At 44.9% G+C, this 21,363-nt stretch overlaps 1 protein-coding gene across 4 annotated transcripts in view; it reads left to right on the top strand.

Moving 5' to 3' along the window:
- The window catches only part of Spata45 (spermatogenesis associated 45), a 37,307-nt gene extending 16,480 nt beyond the window's left edge, over nucleotides 1–20,827 (top strand). For 2 of the 4 annotated variants that reach the window (XM_029559463.1, XM_029559462.1), the window contains one exon: nucleotides 20,322–20,827. In XM_029559463.1, the coding sequence (XP_029415323.1) occupies nucleotides 20,360–20,647 (288 nt within the window). In that variant the 5' untranslated portion in view covers nucleotides 20,322–20,359 and the 3' untranslated portion in view covers nucleotides 20,648–20,827. Of the gene's footprint in view, nucleotides 1–17,709; nucleotides 17,761–19,412; nucleotides 19,539–20,321 lie in introns of those variants that run through there. The other 2 variants (XM_008824844.3, XM_029559464.1) reach the window with 2 other exon arrangements.
- Nucleotides 20,828–21,363: the final 536 nt, after the last annotated feature.

The raw sequence follows: 21,363 nt of genomic DNA, 5'->3' as shown, positions 1-21,363 counted from the left end.
TAAATCAAAAATTTTTAAGAAATATTTTATTTTATTATTTTTATTTTATGTGTATGAATATTTCCTGCATTTATGTGAGTGCACCCATGTCATGCAATGCCGCAGAGGTCAGAAGAGAGCTTTGGATTCCCCTGGAACTGGATTTAAGGACAGTTCATAGCTGCCATGTGGGTGCTGGGAATCGAACCCAGGTCCTCTGCAAGAGCAGTCACTGCACTTAACCACTGAGCCATCTCTCCAGCCCCAGTAAATCAAAACTTTAAAAAAACATTTTTATAGAATGTGAATTTCATACAATATATCTTAATCATATTTAGGCCCCCCTTCCTTATCTGCATCTCCCCCCATAGCCCACCCACAGGACTTCATGCATTTTGTCATATATATTAAAGCCTGTCAAGTCACATTTGTGTACCCAGATGTCCCTAGGTATGAGTTCATTCACTGGAGCCTGTTCAGCCTATCTAGCGTCGCTCTCTTAAAGAAGATAAACTCTCCCTCACCCAGCAGTAATCAGCTGCCAGTAGTTCCTTACCTAAGTTATGGCCTCCTGTCCATTTCCCCAGTTCTATGCTGGGTTTTGTCTGTTGAGTTTGCATGGGTCTTGTGCATGCTGTCACTGTTGCTAAGTTCATATGAGCAAGGTCCCAGGAGCCTGTAAGACTGTTTCTTTATGGTTGTGCACCAGCTCCCCTGGCTTTTACAATCTTTCTGTCCCCTCTTCAAAACTTTTAAATCAAAACATAGCCCTTTAAATAGCAAAATACTGTCCATAAGAAAATGCTCAGCTTTGAAGTAAATACAAGTGAAATTAAATATTGATTAAAATGACAAATCTAGGATCAGTGAGATGACTCCATAGGTAAAAGCACTTGCTACCAAATCTGAGTTTGGTCCCTGGAATCCACATGATAGAAGGAAAGAACTGACACCTGCAAACTGTTCTCTGACTTCCACATATGTACTGTGGTCTGTGCACATTGGCGCTCACACATTCACAACATATACTCCCATAATAATAAATAAAATAAAATTACAAGCCTAATAAATCAGATTCTGTAATACACCAGAGTCTAAAATGTTCAAACAACTTAGGTAACAAAACGCACACTGATTATTATGATAATTATATAAACATTGCCAAAAATATTGTGTTTGATTTTCTTCATTTTCTTGTAAAGTCATTTATCTAAGTAAGAGATTTGCCTTGTTGGTGTGATTGATCTTGTGATCACAAACTCTAGACAGGGACTGATAGTGATGACCTGATTCCTAAGTTGATTCCTCCCAAGTCACAAGTTAGCACAAGAAAGTCCTTAAGTACTAGCAATTTTTTTTTTTTTTTTTGTCTTTTTGAGACAGGGTTTCCCTGTAGCCCCAGCTGTCCTGGAACTCACTATGTAGACCAGGCTGGCCTTGAACTCACAGAGATCCGCCTGCCTCTGCCTCCTGAGTGCTGGGATTAAAGGCGTGTGCTACCATGCCTGGCTAAGAGCAGTATGTACTCTTAACTGTTGAGCCACCTCTCCAGCCCCATTCAGGTTTTTTCCCCGTTTCAGCTTGAGGCTTGTCTTAGCAGGAGTTATACAGTTATACGAAGTTATACTAACTTTGCGGTAAATTTACTGCTTATCCCTCCCACCTAAAGAAATTAATACCATCATTGCCAAATTCATGCTAAAACGATTGTGCAATCCATTTCCTCAGAGTTCACTATCTCAATTCATTTAGTGAAACCTTGAAGAAGGAATTGTACCAACAAATATAGACTTTTAGTCCCCTCCTTAACCCTGGCCAGTCCAGACAAACACTCCAGTCTGTTGGCTCAGAGTTGAGAGAACAAGCAGCTCCTGGAATCTGTATTTAGAGGAAGTGCCACATGGAGCTGGGCTACAAGGGAAGCTAAGCTGTTAATTCAAAAAGGTCTAGGCAAAAGATACCAAGTGTGAAGTCCAGAAAGCCGCTGAGGAGACCGCTTATCTGAAATGAAGCCAGAGAGTAGAGCAGAGCAATTCTGAGTTGATGAGCAATGGTAAGCCTGTAGGTGAACACATACACATACCACTGCATGTACCTGTATACATCCTTTCCATGAGGAAGATTATGAATAGTGCTAAGATCTTGTAGCTTTGGGAGGGAAGGCTATACACATACCACTGCATGTACCTCTATACATCCTTTCCATGAGGAAGATTATGAATAGTGTTAAGGTCTTATAGCTTTGGGAGGGAAGGCATGTGGTAGGGTGGGGAGCTGGAGACAGTTACAGAAAAGTTAGTAGCATCACCTACTTCCATCACTAGCCTCTTTAGAGCTGAACCATCCAATGAAGTTTTGGTCAAGGGAAGCAAGATAAAATATTGTAAAGAAGGGGAACAGCACTCTAGATACTAGAAAAGACCGTTGAAGGAGACTGGGATGGCTAACGTGTAAAGAATGGTCTTACCATTCTTATCCCCAAATGGGATAAGGCCTGGAATTATAGGTTTAAAAAAAATCTCAGCTTCATTCTCTTAACATTAAAGAACAACTGACATTCTGGACTAGAACAGTAGAATGATCAAAATATATTGTAGTAGTCATGATGAATTTGAGTTAGAAAAAAAGATGATGGGGTAAAAAAAGATGAAGATATTTAAGACAATAAATCACATGATAATACATTTTTTAAAGTTATTTTTATTTTATGTGTATGAGTATTCTGCGTACATGTGAGTGCACCCATATCATTTAGTACCTGCAGAGGCAAGAAGAGGGTGTCAGATCCCCTGGAACTGGAGTTACAGATGATTGTTAACTGTCATGTGGCTTCTGGGAACTGAACCCAGGTCCTCTGCAGGAGCAGCCAGTGCTCTTAACTGTACGGTCTTCTTTCTAGCCCCAACATAGTACCTCTCACCTGTGGTGAAAGGCCCCACATTATTTTCATAGGAATTGGAGGAGGCTAGCAAGATAACAGTTACAAAAGAGCAGATCTAGTTATAAACTCTCAGTTGTTTCCAGAAAAACTAGACGGGGAATATGCAAACAAATTGTACGTGTCTCTGTCGTGTCCCATCATTTATGTACAACACTGCTTTCTAGCATTAATAATGTGGATAGCTGCTTGGAGCTAGAAAACATGTAAGTCAGTTTTTAAAAATTTGTTATGTTGCTTATTTAAAGATTTTTTTCAAAAAAAATTTTTTTGTGACAAGGTCTTCCTATATAGCCCAAGTTAGCCTCAGATTCCTGCCTCCTGCCTCAGCCTCCCAAGTGCTGGGATCATAGGTGTGCACCACCACACACAACTCTCTTAAATCATCTTTGAATCTCCTTCCCCTAGCACCATGTCTGGAAAGTAATTATCAGTATCTGTGAATGAATAAGTACCATTAATATAGCAGCCGATATTTATTACCTACCATAGCAAAACAAATTCCCCAGATCCAGACCTGAGAGCACAATGTTGCTAACACACCATCTATTTGGTTAGATGGGAGATGGAGCTGGTGTGGCTCAGTGGGCACATTGGAGACAGTCCCTGCAGCTGAGAAGGACAAAGCGGAGATGAACTTGTGCCACAATGGTCTGCTCTGCACTTCCAGTGTGCCATGTACGTGTTTATCACGCAGTCTTCCTTGAATGATCCTGCCCACATCCCTTATGGTCCAGCTCAAGTCCTACCTCTCCTTTTGGTCTTTTCCCATGACTGAAACTCAAGAAACCTGCCTCTTCTGACCTTGACAGCACTGTGAAGACTACACACAGAGTTCCTACAAAGTGACTTAGCTCTTCCTTCACATGTTTTTTTCCTTAGATCTGAGCTTCTTGAAGCTATGGACAAGATCTTTTATCTTCTTGAGGATTTTGCACTTAACAGGCTCTACCATGCAGAACCACCTGCACTCAGTAGCTGTTTAGGGAGCAGTGACTAATTTGAAGAAAATGAGGATGCTGGAGAAATGGGTCAGTGGTTAAGAGCACTGGCTGCTCTTACAGAGGAACCAGGTTCAGTTCCCAGCACCCATGTGGAAACAAAAGAGCATCTCTTCTGAGAAAATAGCTATCTGAATGATTCTCTGTGTAAAATATGAAGGTATTTTCCTTTTGAGATAAGATGTTGTGTTACTCAGGTTGGCCCCAAATTCCTGAACTCAAGTGGTCCTCCTGCCTGGCTGGAACTTCAGGTTCATGCCAGCACACTAGACTTGAGATCACTGAGCTCTAGAACTCGCCTCCATGTGAGCAAGTAGTTGTTGCCATTACACTCAGTATTACCAGGCACAGAACTTGTGCTCACAAGATACAAGCATGTGCAGTAAACTAAAGGCAGTCATAGTGCACAGAGCTTCACATGTATACCTCATTTAGTCCTGGCTCCTCATTCATCATCTGCCATACAACAAGCACAATGAAGTGAATATCTTTTTAAAATGTTAGTTTTACATGGATGAGTATTTTGCTTGCATGTATGTAAGTGCACCCATGTCGAGAAATGCCCACAGAGGCCAGAAGAGGGCATCAGATCCCCTGGAACTGGAGTTAGGGACAGTTGTTAGCTGCCATGTAGGTGCTGGGAATCGAATCTGGGTCCTCTGCAAGAGCAGCCAGTCATCTTAACTACTGAGGCATTTCTCTAGGCATGAAGTAAGTATCTTTATTTCCATTTTACAGGTGATTTGACATCTTAACTGAGTTTTTTAAAGGTCAAGTAATTTTTCCAAGGTCACATGACTTGTAAGTAAATGGTCTCTGACTCCAAAACTCTTCTTAATGAGGGTTCTGCAAATAGAACATAGTTGCGATGGCATAGACCAGAACATTCCATCACTGAGGAAACATTCCAGTGGGCTCATCCACACTGGATTTCTGATAGCCTTTGGGTTGGTATTAAAGGTAATTTATAACTGATGATGTACCTGTAAACATGGTAATATAGTTTCTCTATATGTCAAGTTCTCATCATTATGGCAGTTACAGTCTATAAAGTCACTGTAAGTACCCAATTAGTCAGTACTAATCTAAAGGATTCAGCTCCTGAAAGCTTCTGGTAACACAATTTTTTGCCAACCAGTTACTGCATAACCTTATTTTATGTATGTTTGAAGTTGTTATTTTGAAATGGGATCTTGCTGCACTACATCCAGGCTTGTCTTGAACTGCTGAGCTCAAGTCATCCTCCTGCCTCAGCCTCCTGTACTTGTCCAATGATTGTGGAACTACAAGTGTACCAGTGCACCTGGTTTCTGTTTAAAGGTTCTGTATTTAATATACATTGATAACTCACTGATATTTGATTGATGGAGCTCTCAGCCAATAGCTCTTCATCTCATGCCTATCCGGAGCTTATCTAATGTGTTTTCCTACAAGGCACATCACAGCTTTCTTTTGTAGAAATACTTGAGAACACTTCATTACTATACTCAGCGCATTTTAAACACAGAGAGAAATAAAACCACTCATAAATGTGAAAAACATGGCACTAAATAGAACACAAAAACACTAGTTTGAAACCTGAGAGCTGAAAAAAACAGGCAGAGGATGGCCATAATTAGCCTCACCTGGGGAGTGTGGGCCTTCGGAGATTCAAAACATTTTTATTTTATTTTCTTAGAAGAAGCATTTCATTACAGCCTTCACATACTCAATAACAATTTCCAGAGCAAAGATACATCTCTTTCAAAAGTGGCTATAAAATTTTTAGGTTCACAGTTGAATTAATACATTATTCAATATTGAACTCAGTATAATTCCTGTAAGACATAAAGTTGAATGAGTTTTTAACCTTTAAAAAAGATCTCCATTTCACTTTAAAATATACTGTTTCTTACAGAAAGACTCATTGTTTTTGCTAATAACGCTTAGATGTTGGCACATGTGTCTCTAATCTGTATGTATCTGATTATTACTAGTCATGGTCGGTTGCACTTGGATCCTTCACACCTGTGTGTGGATATAACGTCATTGGGTAGATTTCAGTGGTAATGTTTATCACCTCTACTAATTAACATGATGTAAATTTATATGCTTCCTCCTCAAATATAACTCATTTTTAATGGTATAATTGTGTGTGTGTGTGTGTGTGTGTGTGTGTGTATCACACAGGACACCCCAAACAATCTTATTCATCTATATACCCACTTCCCAGATGGCACCCTCCCATAGCCTCCCCCAACTCCCACTAGAGCCCTTATACTCTGTCATCCCTGCTACTGTCCACTGCATTGTCGGCGCCCCCAGCCATTCCCCAGTGCTTGTCAGTCTGCTGAATCTAGTCAACCTATCTAGAGATCCTTGTTTTAGGAAGATCAGCTGTTCCTCATCTAGCAGCAGTCAGTTGTCAATATTCCTTTAGATAAGATTGGGATCTGCTGTTCATTTTCCCAGTTCTATGCTGAGTTACTATCTGGGAATCCCTTGGGCCACCCTGGCCAACAACTCAAAAAAAGGTATCTCCTATCTGGCATTGTTGCTTGTTATGTAGCCTTTAGCTATACATATGGACTCTTAAGAAGTTATATTGGCTCCTTTAATCTTTCATTATACTTTCCTTTTGGATGTTTAAGGCCATACAGTTGGCCCAGATAAACCAATTTATTTTTACTCTTAAAGCTGTTTGAGGATCTGTTCCCAGGGGTCACATGGGCTTGAGAGGAGCCCCTGGCTCCTTTCTTTTACCAGTTCCACCTATGTGAAGGTAAGTCAAAGGTCCTGCTCGACCATGGCTGGATTTGCTTGGAAGCATGGAGGAAATGTTCCTGTTAGGGTCTGAGAATTGAGAATAATTCCCACAGATACCAAGAAGTTTGTACAAAAAGGTTTATTCAGGAATTTAGAGCAAAAGCAACCAAATGGTGGCTAGCCGGGCACAGACTTCACGAGCCAAAGATGGAGTCTGGCTCCAAACAGTAGCAGGCAGGGGCTTTTATTGGGGAACTCCACAGAAATCCATGCATGCCAAGCATCCTTTAAAATGATTGGATGGCCCCATATCCTGGGTACGGGGGAAATTCTGATTGGTAGGGGCTGTCTTCAGGGCATTGGAATGTGCTGACTGTTATCTTTAGGGCCAGAAGTTCCCATTTATACCTTATAAGGCTTTTACACATCCAGGGCTCGCTTAATCTATAGCTTCCTTGGGGTGGGGGGCAACTGGAAATTTACAACATGCCTGGGCTTGTCTGGGCTTGTCTGAAGAAGCTAGTCAAAATGGAGTTAGTGCATTTTGACTCTTCATTCCCCCCTAGAGTTATGGCAAGGGTTAAATCTTTAAACCAAGCAATATACAGAAGCAGAAAGGAGAGGTTAGACGGCGCAACTAGGGTAGTGGATCATTTCTGTATCCTCATGAGGTTCAGGATCTTGGCTTAAATGATTGTATTGGGAGCGTAATACCATTAAATGGACTGTCTGTATCTGTTCTTGGATGAATTTGAGCAAGGCATTAAGAATACAGGGGCCACAGGTGACTGCTAGTAGGAGTAAGAGGAGAGGTCCCCATCGCTGAGATCAAAGTTGTTAACCATGGGGACCAGTCAAATAGGGATTTGTACCAATTTTGTTGATTTAGTCATTCGTTTTCTCTTTCCTTAAGTCTTTTATGGACTTTGGCCAAAGACTGTTTTATAACTCCTGAATGGTTGACATAGAAACAGCACTGTTCCCCTAGGGCAACACAGAGTCCTCCTTTTTCTAGAAAAAGTAAATCCAGCCCTCTTCTATTTTGTAAGGTTACCTCAGCTAAAGAGGATAGAGAGGCTTCGAGGTGGCGGATAGATGTTTCTAATGATTGTATGTCTACGTCTATGGCCTGCCTAAGGAGGTGGTAATTTTTATCCTGGAGGACTAGTGCCGAGGCCCCCAGACCAGTTGCGGTGGTTATTCCAACCCCGAGTAAAGTAGACAGGACAATTGTAGTGGTTCCTGTGGCCCTATGAGGTCTAGACTCTTCTGAGACTCTGGTTTCCATTTCTGTGTCTGTTCTATAATATAGATGGGGAACCAGCTGCACTAGTACACAAAAATCCCCGGTCTGGTTTAAAATGGAGGAGTGGAGGCACGTAGTTAGGCCAGAGGTACAGGCCCATCAAGTAGAGTTGGGGGTCACCATATATGGATTAGGTATAGTAGACCCTATCTCTTGAACAGTTACATAGATGTTGGTAAGAAGGGGGACAATTTTATGTGAGGGAGTCACACATAGCCCTTTTCCATACACTTGGGTAAGGGTAAGTCCCCTTCTTCCCATAGGTGGGGAAATTATACAGGTAGTGGGGTCAGAAGTGACAGTATAATTTCCTGGGAGGGCTAGCCCATCATAAAGGGAGGGCTTGGGTCCATGCAAAACCAGCAATGGATAGTGAGGTTAGGGGAGATGTTATTTAAAGCAATAAAGGTGGCATTTAGGAGATTCGTAAGTCCAGAGGATGGCTGCAGGGGCTCTTGGGCCTTGTGGACCCCCGAAGGGGTAGATCTGTGGGTGGTCAGAGTGGCAGTTTTGTCAGGTTGGACAGTTTGGCTAGGGGCTGGCCATTTGGTAGATTGAAAAATTGTCAAGGCCGGTGTTGGTCATCCAGTGGGCTGTAGCATTGTCCGAGCCAGCCCCATCTGGGTTCCTAAGACTGGATCCACCTGAAGACGGACCAAAAAAAGTATTCCTGGGTCAGTCCCCAAGGCATATAGCCTGAGGCCCCAAGTCCACCCATCAATCCATTTTTGTTGTTTAAGTTCCTTTCCCTTTGGGGTAAAGCTTAAGGAGATAGGGATGCATCTAAGGGAAGTACAGGGTCCACTAAGTTGTCTTGTGTCATGGTGTCTAGTAAGCCAGGACCGGCCAGGAACCACAGTTACCTGGATTAAGTCAGTAGTGACTGGGGCAGCCCAGTTAATATATCCAGTGGACACGCAGCCCCAAGAGGTACAAAAATAGTCCTCCGGCCCCCCACAGGTATTTCTCCAGCTACCATTGTCGCCTGGACAAACATAAAAGTGGTGTTCCCGAGTCCTCTTTCAGGCGTAGGGACTCTGGCAACTGTAGTTTGCAGTGCCTGATGAAGAGGACAAGTCCCAAGTCCCTTCAAGCAGATCGCAAGGGTCAAATGTAATCTTGGAGAACCAGGTACCTAGAGGTCCTAGGTGAGAGGACCTCTCATCTAGGACTATCTTCCCAGTGGATGTGCTACTAACTATCCAGGTGAGGCTTTGGAGTCCATAGGGGCACTTAGCTAGGGCAGGTCTGTGAGAAAACATAAAAAGGCAGCAAGAATTAGGGTGTAGCAGTGACTTTTAGCTTGAGAGGATTGTCTTTTACCCCTGTGACCTTCCATCTCTTGTCAGCTTGGTCTGACCAATCCCAATGCAGCTTTCAGATGTGAGTGATGTATCCAGGTCTTGACACAGTCCACTTTGACCACAGTGGGGGTGATGAGGATCACGATGTGTGGCCCCTTCCAGCGAGGTCCAAGGGGCTCCTTGTGGTGTCGCCTCAGCCAAACAAGGTCTCCTGGCTTGAATCTGTGTGGTTGGGCCAGTGGCAGTTCCTAGATGTGCCTCAGCAAAGGGAAAATGTTGTTTTGTGCAATCTGTAAGGCCTGTAGGGACTTAAGAAATTGGGATTCAGACAAATCAATTAGCACATCTGAAGGCAGTCTGGGAAGTAAAGGGGGTAGTTGGCCATACGTGACTTCATAAGGTGTTAGGCCTTGAGTGTAGGGGGTATTTCTGACCCTATATAGGGCAAAAGGTAGGAGGCCCATCCAGTCATCACCAGTTTCTAGGGTTAATTTGGTTAAGGTCTCTAAGGTTCTAATTCATTCTCTCTACTTGTCCTGAGCTCTGGGGTGGTATGCACAATGTAGCTTCCAATTAGTCCCCAGTGTTTTAATTAACTCAAGTTACCTTAGAGACGAAGGCTGGTCCATTGTCTGTCCCAATCACAGAGGGGAGTCCGTACCTTTGTGTTAGTTCATTGATGATCTTCTTAACTACCGTTGAGGCAGTTTCCCCCTTTGTGGGGAACACTTTGACCCATCCTGAAAATGTATCTACAAAAACTAGGAGATATTTATAGCCATACCTGCCAGGTTTTACCTTGGTAAAGTCCACCTCCCAATGGACTCCAGGCGTAGTGCCCCTCTCCCTTCTGGCTGGGGGCATGACTTTCCCTCTTGGATTAGTAACCTGGCAGGGGCGACATCTGGCAAGGCAGTTCTCAATTATTTTAGTTAGGTCAAAAATGTGGTATGGAGTCAAGAGTTCTTGCAACTTCCTCCTCCCTAGGTGAGTCCCTTTGTGGAGTTTATAGGTCTTCTGGCAGCTTATGCGGCAGAATGAGCCTCCCATCAGAGGTGTATCTCCATCCATGTTTGATCTTGGTGTTCTTCAGGGAAGCTAAATCCTGATCATCCTGAGCTGAGTAGGGCTCTTCTGGCAAGAGGGGTTCAGGCAGGATGACCAGTAGGTTCGGGGCTATTAGGGCTGCCTCTCTGGCTGCTAGGTCGGCTCTCCTGTTTCTCTGTGCCTCTAGTGAATCCTCTTTTTGGTGCCTCAGACAATGGATGATGGCCAGTCTCTTTGGTAACCATATGGCCTCCAGGAGTTCCAAAATCTCTTGCTTATTTTTGATAGTCTTTCTCTCTGCTGTCAGGAGCCCTCTTTCTTTGTATATGGCCCTGTGGACATGAGCCATAGCAAAAGCATAATGGCTATCCATGAAAATGTTAGCAGTCTGATCTCTACTTAATTTTAGAGCCTGAGTCAGGGCAATTATTTCAGCCTTCTGGGCAGAGGTCCCGACCAGCAGAGAGGAGGCCCAAATTGTTTGCAGTGGACTGACAACTGCTGCCTCCGCATACCTGGTTTCTTCCTTAATGAAGCTACTTCCATCTGTGAACAGAATTAAGTCAGGGTGGGGCCATGGAACATCGTCAGGTCTTCCCGAGTCCCATGTAAACTGCAGAGTACCTCCGGTTCTGGAAGCAGGGTGGCAGGATTGAGAGTGGTGCTGGAAAGGAACTGGATGCGTGGAGGGTTAAGGAGCAAAGCCTGATAATGCGTTAGCCAGGCATTTGTCATCCATTGGTCAGGGGGATTTCTGAGGATGCCCTCAACCGAGTCGGGGGTGGTGACCGTCAAGGGCTGTCCCAGCATGAGCTTGTCTGCATCCTTAACCAATAAGGCCGTAGCCACGATAATTCTGAGGCAACCTAGCCATCCCGAGGCCACGGGATCAAGTTTTTTTGACAAGTAAGCCACAGGCCTCTTCCAAGGCCTGAGCATTTGGGTCAGGACTCCCTTCGCTATTCTGGCTCATTCGCCAACAAAGAGCTGATAGGGCTTATGGATATCTGGCAGAGCCAAGGCCAGAGCCTACAATAAAACCTTTTAATTTCTTGAAAGGCCCTCTCCTGAGTCTCAGTCCATAGGAAGGATGACTCATTCCCTAGAGTGGCTTCATACAGGGATTTTGCCAGCTTGGTGAATCCAGATATCCAGAGCCGGCAGAAGCCTGCTGACCCCAGGAACTCTCGCAATTGCCTGTGGGATCTTGGGGTTGGGATTCCCATAATGGCTTGCTTTCTGGCTGGTGACAGCCACCTCTGCCCATCCCTTAATATGTACCCCGGGTACATTACCTCTGTGATACAGAGCTGAGCCTTCTTGGCAGAGACTTTATACCCCAGTCGATCCAAGGGCAGGAGCAAATCTCTGGTGGCCTGAAGACAAATGTCCTCATCCTTACTGGCAATCAGCAGGTCATCTACATGCTGTAGGAGGCTTACCTCTGGGTGCGAGGCCCGATACTCCTGCAAGTCCTGATGTAAAGCCTTGTCAATATTGTGGGGGAGTTCTTGAACCCCTGTGGCAGTCGTGTCCAAGTGAGTTGTCCATTAAACCCCTGGTTTGGGTCTCACCATTCAAAGCAAAGATGGGTTGGCTTTCCTTCGCGGCCAAGGTCAGGCTAAAGAAGGCATCCTTGAGATCTAAAACAGTATAGACTTTCTCTCTGGGGAGAGTGAGCTCAGCAGGGTATACGGGTTGGAGACTGTAGGGTGGATATCCTCTACCCTCTTGTTAACTTCTCTCAAATCCTGCACTGTGTGGAAATCTTTAGTTCCTGGCTTCTTGACGGGTAGCAGAGAGGTGTTCTGTGGAGATTGGCATGGAACCAGAATACTGAACTCCCTAAGGCGGTTTGTGTGTTTGGTAACTCCTGCCCTGGCTTTGAGAATCATCTGGTACTGTTTTACCCTTACAGGCTGAGCATTAGCTTTTAAGGTCACCATTATTAGTGGCTGGTGGATGGCCCTCCCTGGGGGATTAGTCTCCACCCAAACTCCAGGGATTGTTGCCGGGAGGTCCTTGAGGATAGTGGTTGGTCCCTGTTGATGTGGCAGGGTGTGCACCCTCCATTCTTCTTCCAATTGTAAACATAGGACATAAGGTGTGTCTGGTACAGTCACATCAGGAGGTCCTTTCCCAGTGAATGGATCTGAGCCTGCATTTTATTTAGCAAATCCCTGCTCAATAAGGGATATGGGCACTCTGGGACCACCATAAAGGAGTGTGAGACTATCTTCTTACCCAAGTTTACTTCCCTTTTGGTGGTCCAGGGGTGTTGAGCGATTCCCGTGGCCCCTTCCACCCAGTGTGTTTACTCGTCAATTTTCCCATAGGCTCTTTCAAAACTGAATATTGTGCTCCATTGTCAACTAGGAAGTCAACTGCTTGTCCCTCCACTTGTAGGGTCACCCAGGGCTTGTGGTGGAGGTTCACCGAGCCCGGGCCCCTTCAGTTTTCTAGGTTCGCCAGTTTGAGGATCTTGGGCTTGGAGGGAGGTTGGGATCCCGGCCTTTGAGGACATTCCCTAGCCCAGTGGCCCAGTTGTTTACAATATGTACACTGGTCTCTTTTTAGGCAGGGCTGACCGTCCTGTGGGGGTCATGAGGCTTGGGTCCCCTCTTTTGTAGGGTGTCGGTCCCCCCATTTGGGGTTTGTTGCTCTTTCAGCCAACAGTATCCTAGCCAGCCCTCTAGTTTGTCTCTCTTCAGGCATTTCTCTATTGTTAAATACCTTGTTTGCCACTGCCATCAGCTCAGAAAGGGTTTTGTCCTCGAAACCTTCCAGCTTTTGAAGTTTTCATTTTATGTCTGGAGCTGCCTGATTCACGAAAGCCATTGTGCTGGATAACTTTAGTGTCAACTTGACCCACCTGGGTTGAGGGATCCTCAATTGGGGAATTGCCTCTATTGGACTGGCCTGTGGCCATGTCTGAGGGGCATCTTCTTTATGAGTGATATGGGAGGGCCCAGCCCACTGTGGGTGGTGCCACCCCTGGGCAGGTGGGCCTGTGTTGCATAAGAAAGCAGGCTGAGCAGGGGCCAGGGGAGCAAGCCAGTAAGCAGCATTCCTCCATGGCCTGTGCTCTAGCTTCTGCTTCCAGGTTCCTTCCTTGAGTTCCTACCTTGGGCTCCCTGATGAACTGCGACCTAGGAGATGTAAGCTGAATAAACCCTTTCCTCCCCAAGTTGGTATTGGTCAGAGTATTTTGTCACAGCAATGAAGAGAGAAAACTAAGACAGCCATATTGATGGCCATCTGATTCTCTGGGACCTCTGAATTAATGGGAGTATAAGTTCTGAAGGCCTCTAGGAGCACTCCAGGTACACCCCAGGAGACTCATCCTTTCCCTGCATCACCTGAATGACCTTAGACAAATGTGTAGGGTACTTAGCAGCTGCCCGGAGACCCCCCATTAGAATCTGGCGATACTTTTAGGTGTTCCCTACCTTCTGGAGTGTTATAGTCCCATCCCTCCATTGGGCATGTGAGGGGAAAAGCAGCCACAATCAAGTCCTCATTCTCGGTCAGTCACTCGTCTCCAGGGACTGTGTGTCTGCATTCCCTAATGATGCAGTTCCATTCCTCAGTTGTGAAAAGGATACTTAGTAACTGTTGGCAATCATCCCAAGTAGGTTGATGGGTAAAAAGAACGGTATCCAGGAAAGAAACTAGGGTCTGAGGCTTCTCCATGGAGGGAGTTTGTAAGTTCCAATCATACAGGTCACTAGTAGAAAAGGGAAAGTAGACTACAGGAGCAATTCCATCCTCCCTTGGGGGCCCAATCTCTCACAGAGGAAGAGCTTGTACTGTCCCCCCCCCCCCCGCAAGCGAGTGTGCAATGGGCTGGGCTTGGCCATGGGAGCTGGGGATGGAGACCAGGGGATGGAGACTGGGAGGAACCGGAGGAGGAAGAGGCTCGGGATCTGCATTCTCTAGGTCTATCCTGAACACGTGGTCGGGCCCCATAAGGGGGTGGGAGTAAATCCTCCTCTGGCGCTGAGGGGAGGACTTTGGGACCCAATGGATTTTTGGTCTGGGCTTTCTTCAGGGGAAGCAAAGTGGCTGACCCCTCCGGCTTTGTTGGTAAATGCAGCAGCAAGGGGCATAGCCAGTCAGGAGGGTCACTGACCAGATATCACCAACCTAGGATGTAGGGAATTTGATCAGGGTATCCTGGTTCCCCAAGCACAATTCCTTGGACCCTGTAAATGAGAGTTAGGTTAAAGTACCCCTCCGATGGCCATTCAACCTTGAAGGAGGGCCATTTGATGGTACAGAGGGTCCAAAGGTGGGCCAGCTTCACACGGAGTCTGGACATTGTCGAGGCTGCCCATTTATAGTTCTGAAAATGACAGAATCAAATCAAGGGGAGTGGATGATGAGACCTTCTGGCCCATCGTGGGATAGGCTTCAAGGAGAAAGAGTATTAGGAAGGGAATAAGGGTGAAGAGGAGCAGGATAAGGAGTCGATAGGTGAGACAGAGCTCCAAACAGAGGAGCTCTCAAACAGGGAGGTTTGAGACAGTAGTTCCCTAGAAGGAGAGATGAAAATCTCGCAGCACGCAGAGTCAGCCGAAAAGGCTGCCAGTCCCTGATCCAAAAAGGTCTGGCCAGTCTGGATTTCACATCAGACTCGGCTGAGATCTCGGGTCGGTCCTGTCTGGATTCCACATCAGACTGGAACACGACCCCCCCTACCAGAAGAGGAGTCGGGGTGTCCCCTGTTTTCCAGCTCTGAGATCAATAGCGTGTTTTCCTGATCTCCATTGAGCTCCAGGGTGTCTGGACTTCCGAGAAAGTAGAGAGAGAGAAACGAATGCAAGTGAACTTACCAAGGCTGACTTCGCTGGTGCACTCCCGTGGGTCTATATTCTTGAATCCTGGACGAGCCCGCAAATGTTAGGGTCTGAGAATCAAGAATAACTCCCACAGATACCAAGAAGTTTGTACGAAAAGGTTTATTCAGGAATTTAGAGCAAAAGCAACCAAATGGCGGCTACCTGGGCACAGATTTCATGAGCCAAAGACGGAGTCTGGCCCTGAACAGTAGCAGGCAGGGGCTTTTATTGGGGAATTCCACAGAACCCACACATGCCAAGCATCTTTTAAAATGATTGGATGGCCCCATATCCTGGGTACGGGGAAATTCTGATTGGTAGGGGCTGTCTTCAGGGCATTGGAATGTGCTGACTTATCTTTAGGGCCAGAAGTTCCCGTTTATACCTTATAAGGCTTTTTACACGTCCAGGGCTCGCTTACTCTATAGCTTCCTTGGGGGGGGGGGCAACTGGAAATTTACAACATGCCTGGGCTTGTCTGGGCTTGTCTGAAGAAGCTAGTCAAAATGGAGTTAGTGCATTTTGACTCTTCAGTTCCCTCTATGTTGACCCTCCTTTTGCAGGACCCAGAGATCCCCTTCATTTGACCCCTCCTGACACCCCACTGATTGCTCTTTTCAGCTTCTGTGTAATGCTTGAAATGCACGCCTGCTGCTATTCCTCTCCTGCTGTTCCCCTTCCAGGAAACTATAGATTAGATAAGCCCGGGCATGAACACTGCTCTATAGAGTAAAAATGAAGACTCCTGACCACACAGATGGCCAGCACATTCCACAGCCCTGAGTACAGCACCCGCCAATAAAAAACGTCCACTGCATCCTGTACAACAGATCAGTTTAAAAGTGTGTTGGCGCCCGCGGGATTCTTGGACCAACCACAAAGTGATACTGTTATTCCCCTCCTCCCTTTGTCTCTAACCTATAAAGAGCCCCTTCTTCCCCTACCCGGGGCTCTCAGCACGGATCTGTTATATTGGTGCAGTCTGAAAGCCCGAGCTTAAACCCGAATGTCAAAGGTCCTGTTGGACCATGGATGGCTTCACTTGGAAGCCTGGAGGAAATGTTTCCTCTATGTTGACCCTCCTTTGTAGACTGGACACTGGTTCAAGTCCATCTAGTGGGGTCTCCATGGCCTCCTTGATCAAGAGGACAGGTGACTCACCACAGTTACAGGACATTTTGAGAGATGCTCATAATCCCTTGGAACAGACCACAGTTACAGGACATTTTGAGAGATGCTCATAGTCTCCTGGAATTTAGACAATCTTGGAGGGCAAGGAGCAAAAATTGTCCTTTATGTCCCTCTGACCAAATTAGTATAGGCCTCATAGTATGGCTGTTAAACATCCAAGAAGGTTAGTTCCACCAGTCTGGTACTTATAATTATCATATGCCATGTAGATAGAGCTTGGGCAAAGACCAAGACAAGAAATTGGCCTGTACCCAGGCTAGGATGAGAGATGGGGCGGGGGAGCTGGGAGGGTGAATGAGGCTGGGGGAGTCAAGGCACAGTGTGCGCCGCTGGACTTACCGAGGAAAGGGGCTGGCAGTTGTGCAGCCCAGGGAAGCAGAGGGAGGTGAGGCCAAAAATTTTTGCTGTATTGTGCTTGTCTTCCAATGATTGTGAAAGTGCGACAAGTATTAATCTGGGCAAAGGAAATGAATTTTAGTGAGGTGAACTCACAAATATGGAATCTACAAATAATTAAGGTCTATCATGTATGCATGCTTTATATTCAAATACCTTTCAGAATCTTAGGTTACATGTATCACTTGTCTCCATCTAAAAGATTATAAAAGTAGATGAATTACCTGTTCCTGTTGCAGTCATATACAGGGCTGGTGCTCACAAGAGCCTCACATGACTAAATGCTCTTTCAACTTCCTGAAAGTCTCAACTGATTTTTTAACAAGGGTAGCATCCATCTTTACTGAATCCCACCAGTTCTTGTCACAGGCATGTAAACAGATTAGTGACTTGGGAGACAAGGAAATACTATTCACCATTTTTTTTTTTTTTTTTGAGACAGGGTCTCCCCTGTAATTCCAACTGGCCTAGAACTCACTATGTGTCCAAACTGGCCTCAATCTCACAGAGATCCACCAGCCTCTGCCTTCTAAATGCTGGGATCAAAGGTGTGAACTACCTTGCCTGGCCAACAGCACTTTTCTTTTTCAAAGTGCCTCATTAACATGATAAAGCGACCCTTTGCTGAGGGCAGGCAATGAGTAGTAAACTTTGATGTATATTAGCTCCTTTAGTCTGTATGACACTCTGAGTTGCATATTATGTCTACTGAGCCAAGAAGCTGAGGCCCAGAGGTTAGTAAGCCAAACAAGGCACACAGCTGGTTTGCATATAAACCAAAATGACTTGAAATCATGCTCTTACTACTGCATCTCTACCTGAACAATTTATAAGTAGCTATAAAAGTGTGAATTTTGAAAAACGCATCCAATTTTATGTTTTACAGGGCTTATACTACTGTGAACCTAGAAACTTGCACCCACTTGTGAAAGAAATATACTCTTGCTCTGGAGTGTGTTACCGAATATGTTAAAGCTGTAGTGAAAAGCTTCTAATCATGTAAAAAAAAAGTGTGAGTTTTGAGATGTTGGTGAACTTTGCATCTGTATGTCATCTGCAGTACATCTGTGAAGTCAGCCTTTAACAAACTATAGATTATATCCCTGTGCATTTTTCATGTGTGCCTCCTCCAGAGGACGTAGTGAAACTATTAAAGGTCAGGCTGAGGCTATAATTCAGTGGTAGAGCTCATGCCCCCCCAAAAGGGGAGGGGGGGCTGGAGAGATGGCTCAGCAGTTAAGAGCACTGGCTGTTCTTGCAGAAGACCTGGGTTTGAATCCCAGCACCCATGTGGTGTTTACAATCTTCTGTAACTCCAGTTCCAGGGGATTTGAGGCCCTCTTCTGTCCTCTGTGGGCACTGCATGATACAGTGGCGGGTGCATTTACGTACATGTAGGCATAACACTATATGCATAAAATAAAAATAAAAATTTTTTAAAAGAAATAAGAGTTTCAAGTTTAATCTCTAATGAATTAGCATTTAATAAGAAAATTTAACAATAAAATATTTGAGCTAATTGGAGATTTATCCATATTATTCTTGGTATTTACTATATCATTATTGGCAGTTGAAATGGTCAGCTTTACTGATGCCAATCATACTATTTAATGTTAATTGAATCTGTAAGGTGTTTGTTTGTTGAGACAGGGTATCCCTATGTAGACCCAGCTGGCCTGGAACTTGATATGTAGACTAGGCTGACCTCAATCTCATAGAAATTTGCCTGTCTCTGCCTCCTGAGTGCTGAGATTAAAGGCATGCACCACCACACCCAGTTTATAAGGCATTCTTTTTATTCCTTTAATTTAAACTTGTTAGATCCAGTGTTGAAAAGGACTTTGGGGGGAAGGATGTGGTGGTGCACACCTTTAATCCCAGCACTGGGGGAGGCAGAGGCTGGTGGATCTCTGTTGAGTTAGACTGCTCTACATAGTAAGTTCAGGCCAGCTGGGGCTACAGGGAAACCCTGTCTCAAAAAAATGAAAGAAAGGGGCTTTTCTTTTTCTTGTCTACAATATATAGCTAAAGTGGTCTATTTACATCACTCGAATACCGGCGGGATATTTTCAGGTGGCTTATATATTACCTTTTATATGTTTTTGTTGTTTTGTTTTCTGAAGCAGGTCTAGGCCAGACTAATCTGGAACCCACTCTATAACCCCAGCTGGCCTTAAACTCCTGAGTGCTAGGATTACAAATACCCAGGGTCAGCTGCTTTTTTTTTTTTTTTTTTTTCGGTCTTTTTTGAGACAGGGTCTCCCAGTTGGCCTGGAACTCACTATGTAGACCAGCCTGGCCTTGAACTCACAGAGATCCACCTGCCTCTGCCTCCAGAGGGCTGGGATTAAAGGTGTAAGCCACCACGCCCGGCACTCAACTGCTTTTTAATAGGCTTCTCCACTGCACTGAGTTCAAATTCAGCAGATACTGTAAAAGACATGGGTCATGAATGTCCCAAGGAAGTCAGAAATATAAAATGGAAATTTTGCATGTCAGAGATGGAAAAAATAGTCCAGTAAATAAGCACAAATTTCTTTTCCCTCTCATATCTTTACTTTAAGAAGTTTCTTTCAGTATGCTAAAATTTCAAGAAACAAAATGAATACAGATTCTGCTTGAAACACTAGATTAGAGAAAAACTATTTTTCTTGATTTTTCTAGTCCTAAAATTTTGGGAACAGATCCAAGGGCATCCCCCAGGCAGGAGCTAAGCCCAGTCAGACCCTCAGCTGTCGCGAGCCGGGACTCTGTCCAGCAGAGTCCAGGAAAGACGACACAGACACCAAGGTGAGGTTCAAGCTTCTGTTTCTCTTGCATCCTTTATTCTCTCTCTTTCATTATCTCATACACTATGATGCTGCTTCTGTTCTGTTCTATTATATCTCTCACTCTTTATTCTCTCTCACTATGATGCTGTTCATTCTCTCTCACTTCATTCTCTCTCACTTCATTCTCTCTCACTTCATTCTCTCTCACTTCATTCTCTCTCACTATGATGCTGTCTCGTGTAGTTGTTCTGTTCTCTTCTGTTCTCTTCTATTACACACCTCAGCTGTTCATATAGCGTTTCCAACAGCCCTCCCTCTAGCCAGGACCAATCAGAGCTCACACACGTGCAGCAGCCAGGCAGAGTGCAGCTCATTAGCCACGCAGCAAGATCATCAGGCTGGCAGCACCTGTTTTTGGGCTCACCATACTTCAGACTTTGGGTAAACAAGCGGGATTCACGAGCCTTGGCAATCAGCCAAGAGTTAAAGTAAACAGCACGAGGTTTGGCAGCCAGCCAGGGCTCCATCTTTGGCTGGCTCGGCTGTGCTCGCTTCCCACACTCAGCCTGAAGGAGCATTCTCCGAGAGTCGAGCCTAGATCGGTCAGTTCACTGGAGCAGAATAATAAAATATTATTGGATACTGCTGAATTTTGCAGTATTGTTGGGACAAGAACAATACTTTAGCCAGTTTACCACATTTAGAAAATCGCAGTCTTGCAGAAGGAGAAAGACCCAGTGACTGTCAACATGGTAGTGAGTCCTGGCTTCCAAGTTAAGCAGTATTTTTAATTTGCTTGTAGGGCAGCAAGAACCAGCTGATAACTGGTATGTTGACAAAATGGCATCTATGAACAAGGGCAGTGAAGTTGTTAAAAAACACAAAGTCAGCAGAAAGCAGCTCCTGGAAGAGATGAATGAAAAGCGTGAATCCTACTGTCTCATGGAAAGAAGCAACCACATCAGCCTACTTCAAGTTCAAAAGAGGCATTTCAATCAGGCCTACGAGTCCCTGGTTCATACCAAGGTCAAGGAGCGCATGCCCGAAAGTGGTAGGACCTCCTGGGTCAAACTGAGCTTCCATGTTTACAAAGAAAAAAGGCATTTTCCACCAAAAAGTAAGATGTGATAGGTTCCTAACCCAGTCAGCCCATAGGAGGGGTTTATAAGGAAACAGCAGAATTTCTGGGCTTGGAAGACGTTCCTAGGTATTTTCCTGGGATTTTTAAAAAGTATTTATTTTTATTTTACATGTAGAAGTGTTTATGCCTCCATGCATGTAAGTGCACCTGTGTCATGCAATGCCTGTGGAGTTCAGGAGGTGTCAAATCCTTTGGAACTGGCATTATGGATGGTTGTTAGCTGCCATGTGGGTGCTGGGAACTGAACCCAGGTCTTCTGCAAAAGCAGCCAGTGCTCTTAACTGCTGAGCTGTCTCTCCAGCCCCCTTCCCTGAGGTTCTTTAAAGGTGATGTGTCTGCAGGCAAAAGTAGACTATTTGGTATAAGACCACTATAGACCTAAGACTCATTTTCTTGTGCCTACAGTATCCCAGGCCCCACTGCAGGCTGGTTCATTCAGGAACCTGGTGTCAGAGCACTTTAGTCTACAGTCTGAACAGTTTAAGGTGGTTTATAACTGTTTATGGCCTGTCAGCCTGAGAAAAGCTGTTATAATAATTAAGATAGATCACAGACACTTCAGGGACCTCCTGTCTCATCATTTTCTGTCATCTGGAAAATCTCAAGTTCAAAATTAAAGTAAAATGGGAAGGATTTTGATAACAAGTGTCGCACACAGTGCTGCAAGAAGCAATAACAAAAACTGTGGGAGAGTGGCATGAAG

The sequence above is a fragment of the Nannospalax galili genome, unplaced genomic scaffold (genome assembly GCF_000622305.1).
Source record: "Nannospalax galili isolate Female #2095 unplaced genomic scaffold, S.galili_v1.0 scaffold648, whole genome shotgun sequence".
NCBI lineage: Eukaryota > Metazoa > Chordata > Mammalia > Rodentia > Spalacidae > Nannospalax > Nannospalax galili.
This window is presented reverse-complemented; position numbering and strand designations above follow the sequence as displayed.